Genomic DNA, 24,010 nt, shown 5'->3' with positions numbered 1-24,010 from the left:
GTTCTGATGATGCAATTTCAAAGACAATGACCCAAATAAAAGTGTTTTTCAGTGGAAAATTTCTACCACTAATAGGTGGGTGTTGCTAGGCAACAAATATTGCAATGTTTAATCTCTACCCTTACTAGCAATTGGCGTGATGGAATAAAATAAGCCTTTTCAGCATTTCAACATAATAGTTGTATCTGGCAATTTTTTAGTCATTTTAAAGAATACTTCTTTTATGTAGAAAGAACTTTTGTTAGCATGTATCTGTCTACCTCCATTTTCTAAAAACTGGGTTCTATAATCCATAATGATTAACAGGAATACACTAAAATTAGCGTAACTCAATTAGCAAAATGCATCCTTATAATAAATGCTATGAGTGACAAAAAACAGATGTTGATCATCAAAATTTGAGTGTGCATGTGATTTATTAGTATCAATATTTAGAAAATGTATATTTAGGAATGTGAATTTCAAAGGGAAAATAAACTTCCTCAGAGATTAGTTAAGAAACAAGTATGCATCTATAATTTTATAATTTGAAAAGACTTATGTGAAATTAAGACCTCATTTAGTATCTCTGGTACCCTTCAATGCCTAAGCAAGTTCCAATTAAATTTAATATTCTTATGTTACTCTTTTTTTTTTTTTTTTTTTTTGCAGTACGCGGGCCCCTCACTGTTGTGGCCTCTCCCGTTGCGGACGCGCAGGCTCAGCGGCCATGGCTCACGGGCCCAGCTGCTCTGCGGCATGTGGGATCTTCCCAGACCAGGGCACGAACCCGTGTCCCCTGCATCGGCAGGCGGACTCTCAACCACTGCGCCACCAGGGAAGCCCTCTTATGTTACTCTTATGTTGATATTGTTTTAGTTGTACAAAAGTATGAGCAGAGATGACATATTTAAAGAAACCTAAGAGCATGGATATTTTCAGGTTAACTTCTTGGGATAAACAATATGGGAGTCTTGTTAATCACTATGTTGTACACCTGAAACTTATATAACATTGTAAATCAACTATACCTCAGTAGAAAATAAAAAAGAATATGGGATTCTGATAAAGAAGACTCGAGTTCGGCAAACTACAAAGTAATCTAGATTATCATTGGTTGGATATGGGGGGTCAAAAGATCTGGGTTCAAGCCTTGATTCTGTGCCTTGTTAGACACATGAAGTTGGTTAAGTCATTATACATCTCTGGGCCTTTTTCCCTTACAGCTCTAAAATATTCTGCTGTGCTATATGCTGATCCAGATCTGCCATTAGCTAGCTTGGTGGCTCTGACAAGTCACTTACTTACTATCTGAGTCACAGTTTACTCTCTTGAGAAGTGACTATGATTAATGACATGTGAATCAAACCTTGAGTTGGCACTTATAATAAAATATGACTCAGACTGGTGTTCAGAGAGAAGAAACATGTTTTGTTCAGAGAGAGAAAGAGTATCAGCTAACATTACAGGAAAAAAATTCCCCTATGCTCATTAGATATTTCTTAAGTGTTTAAAGGCACTGTGTTTCTGGGTCACTGATATACATCCCATCCTTTAAGAAGTTTGCATTTTAGGAGTTATAAGGTAAGTATCCAAATATCTGTAATAGAAAACAAAATATAAGTTCAACTTATAATAAAAGTACAAAGTACTATTAATATTCAGAGGAAGATGAATCAGAGTGGCATTAAGAATAGATCTTGGAAGGACAGACTGGATTTTAGCAAGCAGGAGTTTACAGATGATTCATTATTAAGAAGATGTATATTCTGGGCTGAAGAAATAGAACAGCAAAGTAGCCAGAGAAATGGAAGAGGATAAAAATATTGAGAGAAAGAGAGTATTAGGAAAATAGCTTAGAAAGAAGTTTAGAACACAGCAGTCTGGAAGGCCTTGAGTTCCTAGAGATTGGATGTCACTTTTAGGCACTAGGGAAACACTTTTCACATTTAAATTTAAAACAAAACAAAACAAAACCCAGTGTAAAACAGTATTTTGTGAAGATATATCTAACTGAAATATTTAGCATAATAAAGATAAGAATGCTGCAAAAAAAAAAAAATACTAAAACAGAGAGAACAGTTATGAAGGATTTTAGTTACCCAAGGTATCATAAAGTGAAAAACAACTGGGTTAAAATGTCTATAATGGGAAAATGACAGAAAACGATGATTTAAAAAATGCTTAAAGAAACTCGCAAGACTTGGTAACATTCTGTATACTGAGTGAGGGAGAAGTTAAAACAGACAAGCTTTGAGCTTGGGTTATTTGTAAAATTATTATTAACTGAATGTGTAAAGTCAGGAAGGAGTTTACAAGGAGAGGAGTGAGAGGATGTGGGAGAGGAAAGCGGCCTAATTTTTCTGTTTGCTGATCACTTCCAGCATCAACCTCATTATGAAGTTTAAAACTAAAACAGTTTTCAAATCTGAGGTTTATCATCAAAAAGTCTTCCCTCAAACATTTATAGGAAAGAGTCTGCTAACCAAAAGTCTACAAATAGATCTGTATGTGCTACACATCGCTTTTCTCAGCTTCTAAACTCCTTTCCTAGCACTTCACAGTTTACCAAAATCCAACGAGTGTCCAAGTCTCACTTGTCAAGGCCTCTGCTAGACCCAAGATTATTCTCAAGAAGGGTTTATAGTCACCACTGACTAAAAAGGACAGATACACCTATGCTGACACCCCACAATTTAGTTACTAAGAACATTTCAGTGGGATGTTTTAGTGCATGTTACTAGTGCATTGAACACTTTCACATTGGCAGGTTGGTGAGATGTCAAGAAGGCTTGACCAAAAAAAACAGAAAAGATGTCATTGGCAGGGAAAGGTATGGTTCTGTGAGGATTCTAGGGTAGTACACGGAGAAGCTGAGATGAACACACTGCCCTCAGAGAACTTACCTGGGCGAACTTGTGAATCTGCTCTACCACCGCGGCAAACAGAGCATGGACACTTTCATCAATCAGACTCTGCATGTAGTGCACTGCCTCTTCATCAGACAGGTCTAGACGAAATTTATCCTGAACCTACAAGGTCACAGTCTTATTAGCTTTTGAATAAAGAAAAACACACATTTCGAAAAGACAAGAACAAACAGATATAGATATTATTACAATGAACTATTCTATGCCAAAGAAATGATTCATAACCTGTAAGGAGTTCTGAATACTATTCTCTTGAATGTGGAACTTTACTTTTTGCTATATGCTCTTTATATCACCCTATCTTTGTTGGTTGTAAATATTTCTGCAGAAAAAAATTAACAAAGTGAATAGAAAATATAATTCTGTTAGACCCCGCAAATTTAAAAAGAGACAAAAATTGTTCTTTTAACTCAAAGGTGTGCTTTAGTATTTGCATTTCAAAGCTAGAATTATAAGATTTAAATTGTGACATAATAATTATTAACAATCCCCTTCACTTTATGAAATGGATATAGCAAGGTAAGCTTATATTACTATTCTCCCTCACCTTCTCTGCCTACACAAGAACAGGAACTATGTCAATTGCTGGCAAAATGAACTAAACTAGATCTTCTAAAATGTCCCCTTTCCTATAGGAGTTCCCTGTACTTCTGCAAAGAACTACTTCAACTGGCCTATAATTTCCAAAGACAGAGGACTTTTTCATTATTTCATATTAAAACATACAGTTGATTCTCAATAGCAATAAGTACTAGAAAACTTAGTAGAGATATATATCAGAATAGTTCCCTAAAACACAAAAGCCAATGTTACTGAATGACTACTTTGTGCTAAACACTGTGCAAAGCACTTTACATGCAGTATTTCACTCAACTCTCAGATGGCTCTGAGGTAGATAATATCTCCATCTATAAGATGCAGAAACTGAGACACAGAATTTATGCAGCCAATCCAGGGACCTTTAACTGATGATAAGTGGCTTGCACTTCCAGACAATTGCATCCTACTGCACTAACCATTGTACTAACTCCTTTCTCCTCTTATAAATAACCCATATATATTTCTGAAAAGGCAGGCTAGGAGAAAATGGGATTTCCAAGTGGATAAAAAGTGGTCCACATTTAGTATTTCCTTTTAAGTATAGAGTTTAACTACTATAAAACCAGGAAGAAGAAAGGGCAGACAGTATGACAACCCATGGCCCTGCTCAGTGCTCTTTTCTCTTCACTGCACTGGAAGTATACCAGCTGATCCGACAGCCCTCAGCCTCAGGATAGAGGAGGTAAAAGAGAGGTTAATATAATAAGTGAAGGACAATTTGGTGGAGGGAGACATAAAAGTATACTTTCAATCAACTCTCTCTCCCATTTCTGGGTCCCAGTTAAAGAGTTTAATCCATTATATTCCTTGATTTCTACTTAGAGAGGTCACGTCTGACAATTTTGGAACTATTTTTTAAGAACGTCAAAAAACTGTAGGGCAGGAGAATCAAAATAAAACTTTAACCCAATTTATCAAAACTTGCATACTTACCTAAGTACTTAAATTACAAACAGAAGATATGTATTTAGCATATAAAGAAAATGTTATTTGCCAAATATGAAGATATTCTCTTTTATAACAAAGAAGGTTAACAACATATAAATGGTTGATCTGTTTTCGTATATACTGACTTATGTTAGGCTACTTGTTATTGTCCCCTAAGTCACCTCTGTGACTTTCACCTTTCCAGAATTTCTCCCCTGACTTCTTGGCTATCCCTACCAGCTCCAAACCCTCTCCTTTCATACCTCATTAGTAAGGCTGCACTCAAAACAATCTGGAGAGTGCCTTTAAGCAAAAGGATACACACTTGTAAATCTCAGCCTCTGCACTGTCTTTCAAAGGTAGATAAGATACCCTTTGTTTAAAATATCGTGAGAATTTCCAAAATGTGATGCAGAGACACAAAGTGAGCAAATGTTGTTGGAAAAATGGCACCAACAGACTTGCTCAACACAGAGTTGCTACAACCTTCAAAATCTGTAAGAAACGCAATTATCTATGAAGCACCATAAAATGAGTAGACAGTTTAAAAAGAAGCAAAAAGAAATTGATATATATGTACTAAAATATGTTAGAAAAAAGGAAAATATTGTTGAACTTTGTTATGATTAAATAATTTGAATAATATGTACTTCTCTGAAGACTTCAGCCTCAAATGTGCTACTCTGTTTCTTTAGCTGGCTTTCATTCATGAGATCAATGCAAAAATTTTCTAGGTAGTAAGACTTCAAAGTAATGCCAGCAAGTGTTATTTCACAAAGTATTAAAACCTATTTCTACTTCTTAAAAAAGCCAAACAATATGAAACATAAATTTTAGTCTATTGCAGCATCACTTTCCAATATTATTATTACTTTAAAGTCAAGTTTATGTTGCAATTGGTTACTTCACATTCTTGATAAAACAGTAGCAAGCAAATAAATCTTTATGGAATACCCTTTTGGGTAAAAATATGGTAAAATACTTTTTGTTCAAGGTTCACTTAATTGAAACTAGAATAAACAGCTAGGGAGTAAACAGTGTAAAGAAAAATGACTAAGGTACATGCTTTTCTTCCCCATAAATTAATTGCTTCATGTGTTAAAGGATGATGCCATAAAGAGAGCTGGTAACAAATTAAACAATAAAATCATGATTCTCTAAAAGAGAAGCAAAAGTTGAAACAAAAGAACAGTAACTATATAACAACTGGCAGAAGAAACTGGAAGACTCCGTTTGACAAATACTGTTAGAACTTTCATAAATGACTTCTGAACACAAGTGAAGTCAGGCAACAGTGAACATATGACAGAGATAGATGGGTTTAAAATAAACAGCAAAAACAGATCCTGAAAACAGCAAAGCAAAAAAAAAAGGCAACAACATTTGAAATCTGGTGCAGTCATCAACTTTAGCTAAGAAAACGTTCATCAACCATGTTTCTTGATGGATGAGCTTAAATTGACAAAAAATAACCCAGGCCAAAACCTAGTGTGATAAGTAGTCCATTGCCTAGTTTGGGGGTGGGGGGTGCTGAAACAGTGCTTCCTGGATAATAATAAATGAAATCTTAATAAGAACATAATTTCCTTAAATCGTTAAGCAATAAAATATTTACATTAAAATCCCTCTCATTGCTTGCCAATGACTCATAAAATTAGGTAAAAGAGATTAGCTTCATTCATGTTTGCAATGATGTAAATATTTTTGTATCCCCCAAATCCATGTTGAAACACTAATGCCCAATGTGATAGTATTAGGAGGTGGATCCTTTGGGAGGTGTTTAGGTCATGAGGGTGGAACCCTCATGAATGGGATTAGTGCTCTTATAAAAGAGATCCCACAGAGCTTCCTAGTGCCTTCCACTCTATGAAGATACAACAAGTTTTCGACCCAAAAAGGGCCTTAACTTGACCATTCTGGCACCCTGATCTAGAACTTCTAGCCTCCAGAAGCATGAGAAATAAATTTCTGTTGTTTACAAGCCATGCAGTCTCTTGTATTTTGTTATATATAGCAGCCCAAATGGACCAAGACAATGTTTAAACCACAGAGGTACCTTTCTAATAATGCTCAGAGTCAATTACATCAGAACTTAGGGATTTTGGTGCCAATTATTAATTTAACCACCAGGGCAATTCCATCTATGAGACTGTTTTAATTTTAGTAATTTTATACCTCTGTAAGTTAAAAAACTACACTAACTTTGAAGTTCAGTATTAATAACCACACTGATATTTAAGATCATTTTATGTTACCTTGGATAAATAAAGTACACTACATACATCCCTCTCAATGAATCAGAGAGTAAGAAATTAATTTTAATAAAAATCGTCAAATCTGTTACCCTTCCTCCCATCTCCTGCTGCAACTCAGGGTACGATTGTTCTGAATAACTGCTCATCTATGTGATGGCTTTCCTTCATTCTTCTCTTTGCAGGTTAAGTTAAGGCAGGTCTCTATTCTCCTGACACAGTAAGAAACCCCTGTAAGCAAGGGTATGAATGGGAAGGATAAAGAATGGCTGTTTGCTTCTGCTTCTCCATACTATTACAATATTTTGTTTCTGAGTCTGGGCTTAGCAGGCTTAGTCTGGGAGTACCAGGAATCAGGTATCCCAGTAGGAATATTAAAGAGAAGCTAAACTTTCAGGACAAAGAGCAAGGGCTGTGATAGTAAGCTCCCTCTCCTGGTGTAGTGACCTATTCATGTGACTGTGGGTACAAACAGGCAAGGGGATAAAACTTGTTGCAGAGGACTTGAGAGGCTGTCATATTCTGGAATGTGAAACAAAAATATACACAAGGTCTCTTTCTTAATTCATGTTACTTAAGAGTCTAGGGGTCAGGACAAGGGGAAATGGGTTGTTAAAACCCTGTTATTTTTTACATATGAAAAGTAGACTATGATATCTGAGGATGTATAAAAATTACCTTTTTCACAGTCTTATCTGGTTCAAGAGCAATATCTGGAATGTTTGCATCCACCATCAAGGAAAACAAGTTCAAAATAAGATTAGAATACCTAAAGGAGAGTGGGAAAGAAAAATAAATAGCAATGTGTTAGAATTTTGCCATTCTTTCTCATATTAAGAGCACTCCTAGAAGTAGTGCTTTATAATGATTACTATTACTCCTATGGAAAATAGAATGTGAGCTTATTCACCAGCTGTCTCAATGAAAAGCAAGCCTTGAAAACATATCTTATTCTAAGGTCTTGATATAATGCCATTTCTAGGTCCCCCACTAGGGAACACACTTTTGGAGTAACCATCTAATAATGACAGTTTTTCATTCTTTAGTAAGTATATTCTTTTTAGAAGGGATCTAAGGGGAATCTGCTTTATACCATTAATTAGCATTACTAAGCAATGAAGATCTGTCTTTGCTCAATGCTGACAAGAATCTGCTACCTTAAGACTACCTCAGTATGTCATGGGTAAATGAGTCAAAGGGAAATAGTGTGAGTTCACTAATCATTCATAAATATCCTCTAGGGACACTAATCCCACCATCTTCGAAAATATAATGACTGGCCTGGATATAAGCAACCCTAAACAGAGGAGAAAATAGCTTGTACTCTTCTACACTAAATATGTGCAAGATATCTAAATAACTTCACCTTTGGAGTATGCTGGCCCCTGTAGGAACTAAAGGTTTATCCTCATCAATCATCAAACTTTTCATCCTCCTCCAAACAAGAATAAAGAATGTTACTATTCCAAATCTCATTTCCAGGAGTGCAGCCATGTGGGGAAAGGTATCATTAAGTGTACACTGGGTGCAATCCACCTCCTGCTCCAGAACACTCTCCCCTTGGACAGTTATGCCCTGAGCGGCCCTGCAGCACTGTAGTGATAAAAGGAGGTCCAGGTTTGACTTTGGGGATGGATGTAAGTGAAGAAAGCTTTGGTTTTAGGCAATGAAGGTTTCTAGCTGGTCTTGGTAGAAGTGTCAACACAAGTGCCTTGCACTGTCTTCTCGAGTGGATGGAAGTCAGGACTTTAGGTTATGCAGAACCTTTATTCCAGCCATCTACTTATCCATAATATAAAAAAGTACATAAAAACTAATACTTGAACTGTAATGAAAATAGAACTTGTAGACAAAAATGACTATCCATATGAACCTCAAATTACCTATTTCATCATTTTTGAATTTTATATTACCCATGAAAATCAGGCACTATAATGAAAAAATTCTACCTTGATATAATCTTCTAATCAAATTAGGCCCTAACTCAATTATACTCTTTTAAAAAAAGTATGATAATAGCTAAACAGCTTGAACTTATAGTTTTAAAAGTTACTGATTTCCTTGTGGGAACTGATAAAAACCATGTCACAGCTTATTCCATTTCTACCCACATAATAATTTTATTCATTCAACCAACACATATTTATTGAGTACTCACTCTAAACACTGTTCTAGGCACTATGGGTATAGTGGTGAACTGAACAAACAAGGTCTCTACATACTCATGAAGCTTACATTCTGGAGGAGGGTGGGGACTCACACAATAAACTGACAAAGAAGATAATTTCATGAGTACTTGACTGACAAAAGATTTTTAAAAATAAAGAAAAAACAGCAAAATGGGTCAAAGACTGATGGGGTGGGGAGAAAAGTCATCTTAGGGAGGTATGATGTTATTCTAACTGTACTGAAATAAATGAGTTTAAAGAGTAGAGTGACATACTCAGATATGCATTTTGTAAAAGCCCACACTGGCTATCCTGTGGGGAATAAGAATGGAGGAAGGGAAACTATTTTACAGATGTCCAGGTGGAAAATAAATAATATGGACATTATCAGGCTATATTTTGGAGATGGACTGGATATCACTTGCTTCAAGATGCCTTCAATAAAGGGGAGAACAGAGAACCTGAATGTCACCAAGGATTTAGCCTACATGGGGAACTATGGTTATTTATCAAAATTAAAAAAAAAAAATGAATGAAAGAAGAACAGGATTTGGGGCAGGGAATCAAGAGTTCCATTTTAGACACATATTGAGTTTGAGATCTCTACTACATTCTTAGTAGAGATGTCAAATAGGCAGTTAGACATATTTCAGAGGAGATAATAGGGCTGGTGGTAATAGTTTGGAATCACCAGCATTTGGATCCTATTTAAAGTCACAAGTCTAGATGTAAATGCTTAAGGAGAGAGTTTAGGGGAAAAAGATCCAGAACTCTTTATACTGATATGGAACTTGTAGATAGTTTAATATATAGAGGTCAGGAAGAAGAGGGAAGGTACCAGCAAAGAAGCAGGAGTGACCAGTAAGGCAAAAAGAAAACAGAGGAGTAGGTTACACCAAATAAATGTTTTTAGGAACAAAGACATGGTCAACTGTGTCAAAGCTTCTAGGAAGCAAAAGTGGCCACTGGATTTGGTATAGGTAATTGTTTATTTTGATAAAATTAGTTTCAATAGCAGAGTAGGACTGGAAGACTTACTGGAGAAACCTGAAGGAAGAAAGGAGGCTAGTAAGTGAAAAGTGGGGGATCAAGATTTTGGAGAGGTAAATTTACTACTGATGAGAGGGAGTGGCCAAGGTTGGCTTTACATGAGGAGGACACAGCCCCGAGAGGGGTCCGGTCATGGCTGGACCATTTATGCAGATGTTGAAGTCACAGAAGCAGGCCTGAAGAAGAAGACAAAATTTTCAATGAATGAAAATGACAGAGAAATAGGCAGTTGATGGTCAGCAGTAGGTAATTCATCTGATTTCACGGTGTGTGTCTAGGCTTTCCTTCTTTAAGAAGGCAATGGGAAGAAATGGTTCGGAAGTGGCATTAGGGAGCAAAAAGGGCACCAGGCCGTTCTCTAAGCTCTGTGGTATGTAGGAAATGGAAATAGAGAAAAGGGTCCACTGAGAAGGCTTGTAAGGACTGGTGTCAGTAGGATACAACCAACTGCTACATATTATGTTACGAAAAAATATTCTTTCAATGAACCCTTAATTATTCATACTCTGTTTTGTTGACTATATAGGGTTTGTCCCAACCTTGCCATAGGGGGATCTCAGGAATCTACCACAAGGTAACACAGGGAGAGGAATACAAGGTTCAGTTTTGAAAGGGATATTTCAAAGTATATCCCATACCTGGCTGCCCATTAAATTCATTTGGGAAGCTTCTTTGAAAATACCAATGACTGGGCCAAATCCCAGACCATTTAAATCTGATGGGGCTCAGAACTGTTTTGGTCCCCCCTTAGCCCACGAAGAACCCCAGGTGATTTTAACGGTCAGCCAGGATCTATGTTAAAATGTCTGCCTTTATGGAAGCATGTGTGTTCCTTTTGTAAAAGGCAAATATTAATGTTTTCTCCATTATCTGCTGGTATACATATAACCACCCATGCTTCTATTATTATGGCAAAGGGAAACAATGTAAATAAATATAAAATGGAATATTCTATAAGAAGCTTAAACATCCAATTACTTTGTGGATAACCTGTCACTACCTTAACTGTGTTAATCTTTTACATCTGTTGCCATTAACCTGCATTTTCCATTTAAGACAGAACCAGTTACACAAAACAGAAATTATATATTAGTCATTCAAATGCTATCCAGAAAAACAGAAAGGTTACCAGAAATCTTTAAAGCCATTATCAAAAGAAAATATAAGGTTAAGTTTAAAAAAATGATAGAGTGGGCAAAGTGGGCAAAACCAAGTCTAAACAAAGATGTAAGGATGGATGTGATATAAATTAGATTTTTAAAAAGGAGTAGGTTAAGTACAGAGTTCAAGGAAAATGAACTCTTTCTCATACCCATGTTTATGCCAACCACCATGCTACTCACTGGGTATACAAAGATGGTCTAAATTTTTCAGTAAAAACCTTCAATACTAAGAATAAAAAGCATTAACTACAACAAGTGAGGTTCTTAACAGCATTTCAGACATCTTGTTTCCCCTACAATCTATCCATTTTGCATGCAACAAATATCAGAGTAGAATCCTATAAAAATATTTATTTAACAAGTGTACTACTTCTAGAAGGGAAAACAATGAGATTAATGATGAAAAGTAGTGTGATCAATAGATTCACTGCTGTTTGGTGACTAGGCAAACATCCTCTAAGACAATGTAAGAACTTTGCTTGATACAGCAAAATGCATTCCAAATTTCAATATTTTTACTGAAAAGTTTAGGCCCTCTTTGTATCATCAGTGTCTAGCATGGTGTTTGGCATAAACATGGATTAAGAGCAGTTATGTTTTCCTTGAACATTTAATATTTAAAATGTTTTAGCATTACTAAAGAGTTGCCATAAGAGTATTCAAAAAATAAATTTTCTAATTTATTATTGGTATAACAGTGTATTTTGTTACATGAAAATCACACCATAAAGTGTGTTCCGGCACCTGTACAAGTAACATTCATAACTTAATTCAAAAGGGACTGCTCTGTTTGTGGTCCACAGTTTATTCAATGATTTCTTGTTGATCAGCAATCAACAAAAACCATGAAAAGAACACAGTTGGTCACACCTAAAAACTCTAATAATAAGTGTGTCAAATATCCTTACCTCCAAACAAATTTTTGGCTATCTGGTTAATTCTTATGTCCTAAGAGAAATTTTTACTAACTGAACCATATTCTAAAATACAACATTAAAAAATAAATGTTTATCAAAATATTAGGGTCTAGCTAATCTTAACAGTGAAATTTTTGAAAATAAAAAAGTAAAACAATTTTCATGAAGACTTAACATAAAGTGAGGTAGATTAATCTCTTTATGATTTTTCTTAGTAGTGAGGAAAGTTAACTTTTGGCTCTGTACTAATAATCTGCCTATTTTCTCATTTTGCTGAATTGCTACTAATCCATTATCAATGACAGTTTATAAGACACATTGTTTTCTTTCTGCTTTCAATAAGATAGAGCACCTTTGACATTTCTCTAGTTATCATTGCATATCATCTTGTCTGCCTCCTCACTGAGATCACCATAGTTTCATCTAGCTTTCTGTAGGCTCTATTTTAAATTAAAAATCCTAGGTATTAAAGTGGAATTTTCATCTCTGAAAGTGCTTCTGCATCCAGACACCCATCTTCTCATTATTCCTTTAGCATTTCTGGAGAGTAAACTGAGCCACTCTACCACTCATAGGATAATAATGCAGCTGTTTGTAAAATGTATGTTAAAGTTTGTGACCTGCGGTCGAGACTGAGTTAACAGTGAAGGCCTATTGAGCCACTGCAAAGATGAAAACTTATTAATATAAGACAGCCATTCACCTGGGACCAGTAGTATCAATATCACCAGGGAACATGGCCTCATTCCAGATGTGATGCAGAACTGTTCGTACAAATACTGAAGGTTCTTATTCAACATACATATACTGTCTATAAGCTGAGGTTACAAAGACAGAAAAGACAGGGCCCACATGCATAGGCAACTCACTTCTACTGGTTACATATTCACCTGGAAGAGCATACAGGTGTCTCCTGAGCTGGGATTTTTCTGGTGGACTAAGAATATTCATTTTGCATAGTTAAGTTGAAAATGGAGTTAGAATAAAATGATCCATTATTTTTGACTAACCATCAGAGCCATGTCCTGAATTTAACAAACATGACTTTTAATTTATCTTTTTCCTGATGATATATGATGTCCAGTCCTAAGTAAATTTGGATGAAGGAAGCAGAGATACAGTGGCCTTAGAGAAAAAGGGATAGAGAAAAAAATCAACATTTTTTTTAAGCAGAATGACTGATGAGGTGCTGAAGAGAGACAAAATCATATGTAACGTTTATTCTTCAACTGTTTCGGAATGCTCCAAACTAAGGTTGATAAAGGTGCTAAAAAATAAAAATTACTTGACTAATCACTCCAAGTGAGCTAAATGCTTCATTCTTGTGTAATGCTAGCTTCCCACTTGCTGGGATTTAGCAGTCAAATAATTAGTGAGAAAGCAAGAAACTGTCTTTTTCCTTTGATATCAGACTGTTTATCAAAATAGTTATCAAATGTACATTAAAAAATACTGCTGCCTGTGTCATTTTAAAAAGAGTGATGCTAAAGAATGTATACATTTGAACAAATATTTTTCTTGCTCTGTGAAATCAATTTACCAAAATTCTCTATGTCAAGCAAATCAACTTACCTTCGAAGGTGGAGAAAAGCTGTGTAACACTGTTTTCGGAACTCTTGGTACTGTTCGCTCTGTGTGCCCCCCATTCCTTCCACCATTTCTTTATTCAGCTTCATAGGAGGAGGAAGAGGCTTTGGATCCCGACCCAAAATATATCCAAAGTCTATGTGGAAGAGTTTGCCTGGATGTTGATAAAAAACTCATTTGTTTCCAGAATTTTATATTAAGGAACTGGGAAATAGATATGTCATATAATTGGTAAAGCAGTGTCTCTTCATAAAGAATATTAGTTCATGATGAAGTCTATTAAATTGTCTGATCCTGTATCCACAGGCTAGGGAGTGGCCTTCAGAGCATATTTTATTTCCCTTCAGCTCACATTCATTCTGATGAAACTATACTTAAAATCATCCCACAGTAATATTTTAAAATTTAAATCCTACTTTTAGATCTCCAGAACCAAAGATAGCTAAAGGCTGGACAACTTTTAAAGGTATTAGTAGAAATTAGTATCTTGTAGCAAATTTCTTATGCTAAAGGAAGATCACTTCTTTAAGTATTCCTGAGATGAATCCTTCCTTTAACTTATCACTATTCTCCCCACCTTCAAAAACATCCCCCCAAATTTCAAATTATATTGTTAGCTTCATTTGAATCATTTCCAACTAATCTGTGTTACTCATTAGCTGCAGACTAGGAAACCAAGCACAGTATTCACCTCTGTCAAGGGCTGAATACAGCTATAGTGCCCAAGAAGACAAACCCTTGAGCAGTCATCTAAACTCGTAGGTCACATATGTAAGAATGTGACTGATCAATCACTTTAGAGAATGATTCACCACTGAAATCATAAAGCATCTTTTGATTTACAAGTAGGTATAAAGTAGGCATACATTATAACACTAAAAGTAACACCCTGGATTCTACAATCTAAGTACCACCAAGGCAAGGACTTATGCATTTTGTATATTGCTGTTTCCCCAGCCTCAGAATAGTTTCTAGCACATACTAAGCAATCATTGTTGAATGAAGAAATGGACTCCCTCTTGCAAGAACACCAGAATCACAACTAGCTACTGGACAATCATAAGCAGGAAGACACTGGAACAAACCAAAAAAGATACCCCATATCCAAAGACAAAGGAGAAGCCACAGTGAGACGGTAGGAGGGGTGTAATCACAGTAAAATCAAATCCCATAACTGGTGGGTGGGTGACTCACAGACTGGAGAACACTTATACCACATAAGTCCACCCACTGGAGTGAAGGTTCGGAGCCCCACATCAGGCTTCCCAACCTGGGGGTCCGGCAATGGGAGGAGGAATTCTTAGAGAATCAGACTTTGAAGTCTAGTGGGATTTGATTGCAGGACTTCCACAGGACTGGGGGAAACAGAGACTGCACTCTTGGAGGGCACACACAAAGTAGTGTGTGCATCAGGGCCCAGGGGAAGGAGCAGTGACCCTGGGGAGACTGAACCAGACCTACCTGCTAGTGTTGGAGGGTCTCCTGCAGAGGCGGGGGTGGCTGTGGCTCACCATGGGGACAAGGACACTGGCAGCAGAAGTTTTTGGAAGTACTCCTTGGCATGAGCCCTCCCAGAGTCCGCCATTAGCACCACAAAAGAACCCAGGTAGGCTCCAGTGTTGGGTCGCCTCAGGCCAAACAACCAACAGGGAGGGAACCCAGGCCCACCCATCAGCAGAAAAGTAGATTAAAGTTTTACTGAGCTCTGCCCACCAGAACAACAGTCAGCTCTACCCACCACCAGTTCCTCCCATCAACCATCCTAGATAGCCTCATCCACCAGAGGGCAGACAGCTGAAGCAACAAGAACTACAATCTTGCAGCTGGTGGAACAAAAACCACATTCACAGTAAGACAGACAAGATGAAAAGGCAGAGGGCTATGTACCAGATGAAGGAACAAGATAAAACCCAAGAAAAACAACTAAATGAAATGGATAGGCAACCTACCAGAAAAAGAATTCAGAATAATGACAGTGAAGATGATCCAGGACCTTGGAAAAAGGATGGAGGCAAAGATCGAGAAGATGCAAGAAATGTTTAACAAAAACCTAGAAGAACTAAGGAACAAACAGAGATGAACAACACAATAACTAAAATGAAAACTACACTAGAAGGAATCAATAGAATAACTGAGGCAGAAGAACAGATAAGTGACTTGGAAGACAGAACGGGAGAATTCACTGTTGTGGAACAGAATAAAGAAAAAGAATGAAAAGAAATGAAAACAGCCTAAGAGACCTCTGGGACAACATTAAACACAACAATATTCACATTATAAGGGTCCCAGAAGGAGAAGAGAGAGAGAAAGGACCAGAAAAAATATTTATAGAGATTATAGTCAAAAACTTCCCTAACATGGGAAAGGAAATGGCCACCCAAGTTCAGGAAGTGCAGAGAGTCCCATACAGGATAACCCCAAGGAGAAACACACTGAGACACATAGTAATCACATTGGCAAAAATTAAAGACAAAGGAAAATTATTGAAAGCAGCAAGAGAAAAACGACAAATAACATACAAGGGAACTCCCATAAGGTTAACAGCTGATTTATCAGCAGAAACTCTACAAGCCAGAAGGGAGTGGCATGGTATACGTTAATGAAAGGGAAGAATCTACACCAAGATTACTCTACCAGCAAGGATCTCATTCAGATTCGATGGAGAAATCAAAAGCTTTACAGGCAAGCAAAAGCTAAGAGAATTCAGCACCACCAAACCAGCTCTATAACAAATGCTAACGGAACTTCTCTAAGTGGGAAACACAAGAGAAGAAAAGGACCTACAAAACAATTAAGAAAATGGTAATAGGAACATACATATCGATAATTACGTTAAATGTGAAAGGATTAAATGCTCCCACCAAAAGACACAGGCTTGCTGAATGGATACAAAACAAGACCCATCTATATGCTGTCTACAAGAGAGCCACTTCAGATCTAGGGACACATACAGACTGAAAGTGAGGGGATGGAAAAAGATATTCCATGCAAATGGAAATCAAAAGAAAGCTGGATAGCAATACTCATATCAGATAAAATAGACTTTAAAATAAAGAATGTTACAAGAGACAAGGAAGGACACTACATAATGATCAAGGGATCAATCCAAGAAGAAGATATAACAATTACAAATATATATGCACCCAACATAGGAGCACCTCATACATAAGGCAACTGCTAACAGCTGTAAAAGAGGAAATTGACAGTAGCACAATAATAGTAGGGGAATTTAACACCTCACTTACACCAATGGACAGATCATCCAAAACGAAAATAAATAAGGAAAGAGAAGCTTTAAATAACACAGTATACCAGATAGATTTAATTGACATTTATAGGACATTCCATCCAAAAACAGCACATTACACTTTCTTCTCAAGTGCACACAGAACATTCTCCAGGATAGATCACATCTTGGGTCACAAATCAAGCCTTGGAAATGTAAGAAATTGAAATTATATCAAGCATCTTTTCTGACCACAACACTATGAGATTAGAAATGAATTACAGGGAAAAAACGTAAAAAAAAAAACAAACACATGGAGGCTAAACAGTACATTACTAAATTACCAAGAGATCATTGAAGAAATCAAAGAATCAAAAAATACCTGGAGACACACGACAATGAAAACACAATGATCCAAAACCTATGGGATGCAGCAAAAGCAGTTCTAAGAGGGAAGTTTATAGCTATACAATCCTACCTCAAGAAACAAGAAAAATCTCAAATAAACAATCTAACCTTACACCTAAAGGAACCGGAGAAAGAAGAACAAACAAAACCCAAAGTTAGTAGAAGGAAAGAAATCATAAAGATCAGAGCAGAAATAAATGAATTAGAAACAAAAAAAACACAACAGCAAAGATCAATAAAACTAAAAGCTGGTTCTTTGACGAGGTAAACAAAATTGATAAATCATTAGCCAGACTCATCAAGAAAAAGAGGGAGAGGACTCAAATTAATAAAATTAGAAACGAAAAAGGAGAAGTTACAACAGACACTGCAGAAATAAAAGCATCGTAACAGACTACTACAAGCAACTGTATGCCAATAAAATGGACAACCTGGAAGAAATGGACAAATTCTTAGAAAGGTATAACCTTTCAAGACTGAACCAGGAAGAAACAGAAAATATGAACAGACCAATCACAAGTAATGAAATTGAAACTGTGATACAAAATCTTCCAACAAACAAACGCCCAGGACCAGATGGCTTCACAGGTGAATTCTATCAAACATTTAGAGAAGAGCTAACACCCATCCTTCTCAAACTCTTCCAAAAAATTGCAGAGGAAGGAACACTCCCAAACTCATTCTATGAGGCCACCATCACCGTGATACCAAAACCAGATGAAGATACTACAACAAAAGAAAATTACAGGCCAATATCACTGATGAATATAGATGCAAAAATCCTCAACAAAACACTAGCAAACAAAATCCAACAACACATTAAAAGGATCATACACCATGATCAAGAGGGATTTATCCCAGGGAGGCAAGGATTCTTCAATATACGCAAATCAATCAATGTGATACACCATATTAACAAATTGAAGAATAAAAACCATATGATCATCTCAATAGATGCAGAAAAAGCTTTTGACAAAATTCAACATCCATTTATGATAAAAACTCTCCAGAAAGTGGGCCTAGAGGGAACCTACCTCAACATACTAAAGGCCATATATGACAAACCCACAGCAAACATCATTCTCAATGGTGAAAAAGTGAAACCATTTACTCTAAGATCAGGAAGAAGACAAGGATGTCCATTCTCACCACTATTATTCAACATAGTTTTGGAAGTACTAGCCACGACAATCAGAGAAGAAAAAGAAATACAAATTGGAAAAGAAGAAGTAAAACTGTCACTGTTTGCAGATGACATGATACTATACATAGAGAATCCTAAAGATGCCACAAGAAAACTACTACAGCTAATCAATGAATTTGGTAAAGTTGCAGTATACAAGATTAATGCACAGAAATCTCTTGCATTCCTATACACTAATGATGAAAAATCTGGAAGAGAAATTATGGAAACACTCCCATTTACCACTGCAACAAAGAGAACAAAATACCTAGGGATAAACCTACCTAGGGAGACAGAAGACCTGTATGCAGGAAACTATAAGACACTGATGAAAGAAATTAAAGATGATACAAACAGATGGAGAGATATACCACATTCTTGGATTGGAAGAATCAATATTGTGAAAATGACTATACTACTGAAAGCAATCTACAGATCCAGTGCAATCCCTATCAAATTCCCGATGGCAGTTTTTACAGAACTAGAACAAAAAATCTTAAAATTTGTATGGAGACACAAAAGTCCCCGAATAGCCAAAGCAGTCTTGAGGGAAAAAAACGGAGCTGGCGGAATCAGACTCCCTGACTTCAGACAATAGTACAAAACCACAGTAATCAAGACAATATGGTAGTGGTGCAAAAACAGAAACACAGATCAATGCAACAAGATAGAAAGCCCAGAGATAAACCCACACACCTATGGTCAACTAATCTATGACACAGGAGGCAAGGATATACAATGGAGAAAAGACAGTCTCTTCAATAAGTGGTGCTGGGAAAACTGGACATCTACATGTAAAAGAATGAAATTAGAGGGGCTTCCCTGGTGGCACAGTGGTTGAGAATCCTCCTACCAACGCAGGGGACACGGGTTTGAGCCCTGGTCCAGGAAGATGCCACATGCCGCGGAGTAACTAAGCCAGTGTGCTACAACTACTGAGCCTGTGCTCTAGAGCCTGTGAGCCACAACTACTGAAGCCCACGTGCATAGAGCCCATGCTCTGCAACAAGAAGCTACTGCAATGAGAAGCCCACACACTGCAACGTAGAGTAGCCCCTGCTCACTGCAACTAGAGAAAGCCTGCTCGCAGCAACGAAGACCCAACACAGCCAAAAATAAATAAATTAAATAAATAAATTTAAAAAAAAAAGAATGAAATTAGAACACTCCCTAACACCATACACAAAAATAAACTCAAAATGGATTAGAGACCTAAATGTAAGGCCAGACACTATAAAACTCTTAGAGGAAAACATAGGAAGAACATTCTTTGACATAAATCACAGCAAGATCTTTTTTGATCCGCCTCCTATAGTGATGGAAATAAAAATAAACAAATGGGGCCTAATGAAGCTTAAAAGCTTTTGCACAGCAAAGGAAAGCATAAATAAGACTAAAAGACATCCCTCAGAATGGGAGAAAACATTTGCACACTAATCAATGGACAAAGGGTTAATCTCCAAAATATATAAACAGCTCATGCAGCTCAAATTTAGAAAAACAAACAACCCAATCTAAAAATGGGCAGAAGACCTAAATAGACCTTTCTCCAAAGAAGACATACAGATGGCCAATAAGCACATGAAAAGCTGTTCAACATCACTAATTATTAGAGAAATGCAAATCAAAACTGCAATGAGGTATCACCTCACACCAGTTAGAATGGGCATCATCAGAAAATCTACAAACAGCAAATGCTGGAGAGGGTGTGGAGAAAAGGGAACCCTCTTGCACTGTTGGTGGGAATGTAAATTGATACAGCCATTATGGAGAACAGTATGGAGGTTCCTTAAAACAACTAAAAATAGAATTACCATATGATCCAGCAATCCCACTACTGGGCATATACCCAGAGAAAACCATAATTCAAAAAGACACATGCACCCAATGTTCACTGCAGCACTATTTACAATAGCCAGGTCATGGAAGCAACCTAAATGACCATCGACAGAGAAATGGATAAAAAAGCTGTGGTACATATATACAATAGAATATTACTCAGCCATAAAAAGGAACAAAATTGGGTCATTTGTTGAGATGTGGATGTATATAGAGAGTGTCATACAGAGTGAAGTAAGTCAGAAAGAGAAAAACAAATATCGTATTTTAACGCATATATGTGGAACCTAGAAAAATGGTACCGATGAACCGGTTTGCAGGGCAGAAATTGAGACACAGATGTAGAGAACAAACGTATGGACACCAAGGGGGGAAAGCGGCGGGGGGTGGGGGTGGGGGTGTGATGAATTGGGCCATTGGGATTGACATGTAGACACTGATATGTATAAAATTGATGACTAATAAGGACCTGTTGTATAAAAAAATAAATAAAATAAAATTTAAAAATTAAAAAAAGCTTTTGCTTATATACACAAGTTATTTTTTTCCTTAGAATTTGAATCTCTAAAACATTATGGTGATGATTATTATATAACAACCCCAAATAGTTAAAAGCCTTCCTAAAGTGGCTTATCATAATTCTTTCACATATTTTAGTGAGGAAATTTATTTTTAAAAATCTTAATAATAAAATCAAGTATGCAGTTATAAATGAGATCAAGATAGGCTGATAAGTTACAACAAATATATTTTTTCTGTGTAATGCATTTGCATCTATACATATGAATTAAAATAGCCATTACCTTATTAGAACTTGAGAGAAATATGAAATGAGATTTATTTTCTTAATGTTCAGAATTTATTTTCTTATTATAACTATAGGAGCATGATTGTGACATTATCCAAATGAATTGTTCAGTACTTTTACTGATGTAGTAGCTATGTGCTTGAAATATTTTGCAAAAATTCTTGTTAACAACTCTCTTATTTTTGCTCATTTTACTTATTTTCATCCAATAAAGCCATGTGAACCAATAAAAAAAAAGAAAAAAAGAAATGAATTCATTTAAAAAGCCAACTCAAAATTTCCCTAATGCAACCTGCCCACTCTCATTTATCTTGTAATGCATTCTGACCTGTTTTATGTGGAAACCTATCCTCCATCATTTTTGGGGAAGCTTCGATTTCTTTCCTTCAATGGCACAAGCCATTGTTCTTGAGGCACATATATTGAGTTTTTACACACTTTTGCCATCTTGCAAAATATTTTTTGATAGTGACTCTATCCAGTTAAAATGTTAAGCTATACCCTTCTGTCTATGCCTTCCTCTGAGCATTAACACTGTTATCTGTGAACTTTATACACCATCATTAGGTCACTGTTGGAAACATAAACAACAATGGGCATGGAACTGACTCTAGTTGTGGTAACAAAGTCCCAGGTAACAGTGATGCCCTGGCAGGCACTCTGGGTCAGGAGCATAATGGCCCTTTATTAAAACACTTTCACATCTCACTTGATCAGGTACGTGATCCTTATAAAGTTGCTTAACCTTTCTAAGGTTCACTTTCTAAACTACAAAACAAGTTAATACTGATAATTACCTTCTATGGAAGAATTAAAAGAGATAATATAGCTAATACTTAACACAGTACTTGATAGACAGTAATCACTCTAAATTTTAAATACTGAACTTTGTTCAAAAATAAATATTGGGCTTCCCTGGTGGCGCAGTGGTTGAGAGTCCGCCTACTGATGCAGGGGACACGGGTTCGTGCCCCGGTCCGGGAAGATCCCACACGCCGCAGAGCGGCCGGGCCCATGAGCTATGGCCGCTGAGCCGGCGCGTCCGGAGCCTGTGCTCCACAACGGGAGAGGCCACAACAGTGAGAGGCCCGTGTACCGAGAAAAAAAAAAAAATACATTTTAAACATGCTTAAAATGTCCCTGATACCTGAGATCACAACGGCCAGAAATTAGTAAAATTAAATATTAAAGAGATAAGCAATCTTATTTTCTGCAACTTCTTCAGGCATCTTTCTTAACAAAGAAAAACTAAATAATACATTAAACTGGAAATGCTATAAAACTCTGAAAATGAGAAAGAACTTCAAATGTGCCAAGGCTGGGTAATAAAAAGTACAAATTTTAGGCAATAATAATATTAAATTTAAGTAAAATTCAAGATAGATACTGGCACTATTTTCCCACAACAGTAAAGAAAACTATATTGCAAATTACCTGGAGTTGACAGAAGGTGTACTGAATTTGGGACATGGAGTTCATATACAAAGAGAAACAACAGCTTACAAATGAGTGCTCATAATGACAACTAACCAGAGATTTAAACATTATCATCACCTGGCTGTAGAAAAAGTAGCCATTGTCCAGGAGGAAGAAATTTTCTTCTACCCTCCTAGGTTCTCTGGCGGGTCTAAGAATTAAATTGACATGAGACAGATTAAGAGGAGAAAATCAAACCAAAGTTTAATAACATGTAAACATGAAAGAGACCCAGAAAAACCAAGTAACTCCCCAAAATGGCTGAAACCCTCACCCTAAATACCATCTTCACCTAAAGACAAAGGAGGATGTTGGGGTAGGAGTTGGGACTTCAAATGTGAGGAAGGCATGAAGATGGAAAAGCAAATGTTTGGGAAACAAATGTTTGCTAGGCCTTGCAGAGACAATGGGACACAGAGTGGACTCTAAATTTCCAAGAGTCTCGCCTACCACACCTAGCCTGTATTCTTTGCAGATATTTCTGGTGATAGCTCTACTCCTGTTATAGGTCCTCTATCTAAATTCTTCAGGCAGTTAGGGGCAAGGTCAAAGGTGCTTCCAGAGGCTTTTTGGCCTTGATTGTTTTCAGCTTGAAACTGCATGCCAGGAACATTTTGGGGTAGCTAATTTTGTTCCCCTGCACCATCATCAATGTAACTATTGCACTGAATACCAGTTTTCCATTTATCGAAATTATCTTAATTTTTTTTAAAAGATATACCAGGTTTAAAATATTCTGTTCAAACTGGAGAATTGGTTAAAGTCTTATAGGGGAGCAAAACTTGCCATCCCAAAATGTCTTTCTGGCATGAAAATTATTTTTGATCTGAAACCAATCAAGGCCCAAAAGGATGAAACTTGACCTTCCCCCAGCTACCTAAAAAAATGTCAGTAGAGGATCTGTTCCAGGAAGGGACCTATCACCATAGATTAATTATAGTATGAACTATGTATGCAGACAGGGAGGAACCTAGCGAAGTTTGTTAAAAATTCCTTTGTGTCCTATTGTCTCTGCATGGCCTAGCAAACATTTACCAAACATTTGCTTTTCTATCTCCTTGTCAATTGCCTCTCCTTCTTTGAGGTGCCAAACCACTATCCCCAACATCCTCCTTAGTCTTTAGCAAAAGATGGTATTTAAGGTGAGGGTTTCAGCCATTTTGGTGAGTTATTCAGTTTTTCTGGGTCTCTCCCATATACATGTGTTAGTAAACTTTAGTTTTTCTCCTGTTAATCTGTCAATAATCTCATGTCAATTTAGTTCTTAGACCAGCCAGAAGAAACTAGAAGGTTAGAGGAAAATTTCTTCCTCCCCAATAGTCTCTTAAGAATTTTTTTAAATGGATATATCTGGATCTATCTAGTATAGTAAATGACAAATGGAGGAGGTGAAATGAGAAGGAATTCTAATTAGATATAGATAGCAAGGAGCCTGTGGAGAATTGAAAAGTGGTTTTGTCTCCCCACCCCAAAAAAACAAAGGCAGTAACAGGTTAG

General features: G+C 36.7%; 1 protein-coding gene across 3 annotated transcripts in view; it reads right to left on the bottom strand.

Moving 5' to 3' along the window:
- Positions 1-24,010, bottom strand: part of PIK3C3 (phosphatidylinositol 3-kinase catalytic subunit type 3) — a 156,701-nt gene that overhangs the window by 6,267 nt on the left and 126,424 nt on the right. For 2 of the 3 annotated variants that reach the window (XM_060028977.1, XM_060028978.1), the window contains 3 exons: positions 13,559-13,727; positions 7,367-7,457; positions 2,886-3,011 (listed from right to left, as the gene is read on the bottom strand). In XM_060028977.1, coding sequence (XP_059884960.1) covers positions 2,886-3,011; positions 7,367-7,457; positions 13,559-13,727 — 386 coding nt within the window. Of the gene's footprint in view, positions 1-2,885; positions 3,012-7,366; positions 7,458-13,558; positions 13,728-21,212; positions 22,665-24,010 lie in introns of those variants that run through there. The other variant, XM_060028979.1, reaches the window with a different exon arrangement.

The sequence above is a fragment of the Delphinus delphis genome, chromosome 13 (genome assembly GCF_949987515.2).
Source record: "Delphinus delphis chromosome 13, mDelDel1.2, whole genome shotgun sequence".
Taxonomy (NCBI): domain Eukaryota; kingdom Metazoa; phylum Chordata; class Mammalia; order Artiodactyla; family Delphinidae; genus Delphinus; species Delphinus delphis.
This window is presented reverse-complemented; position numbering and strand designations above follow the sequence as displayed.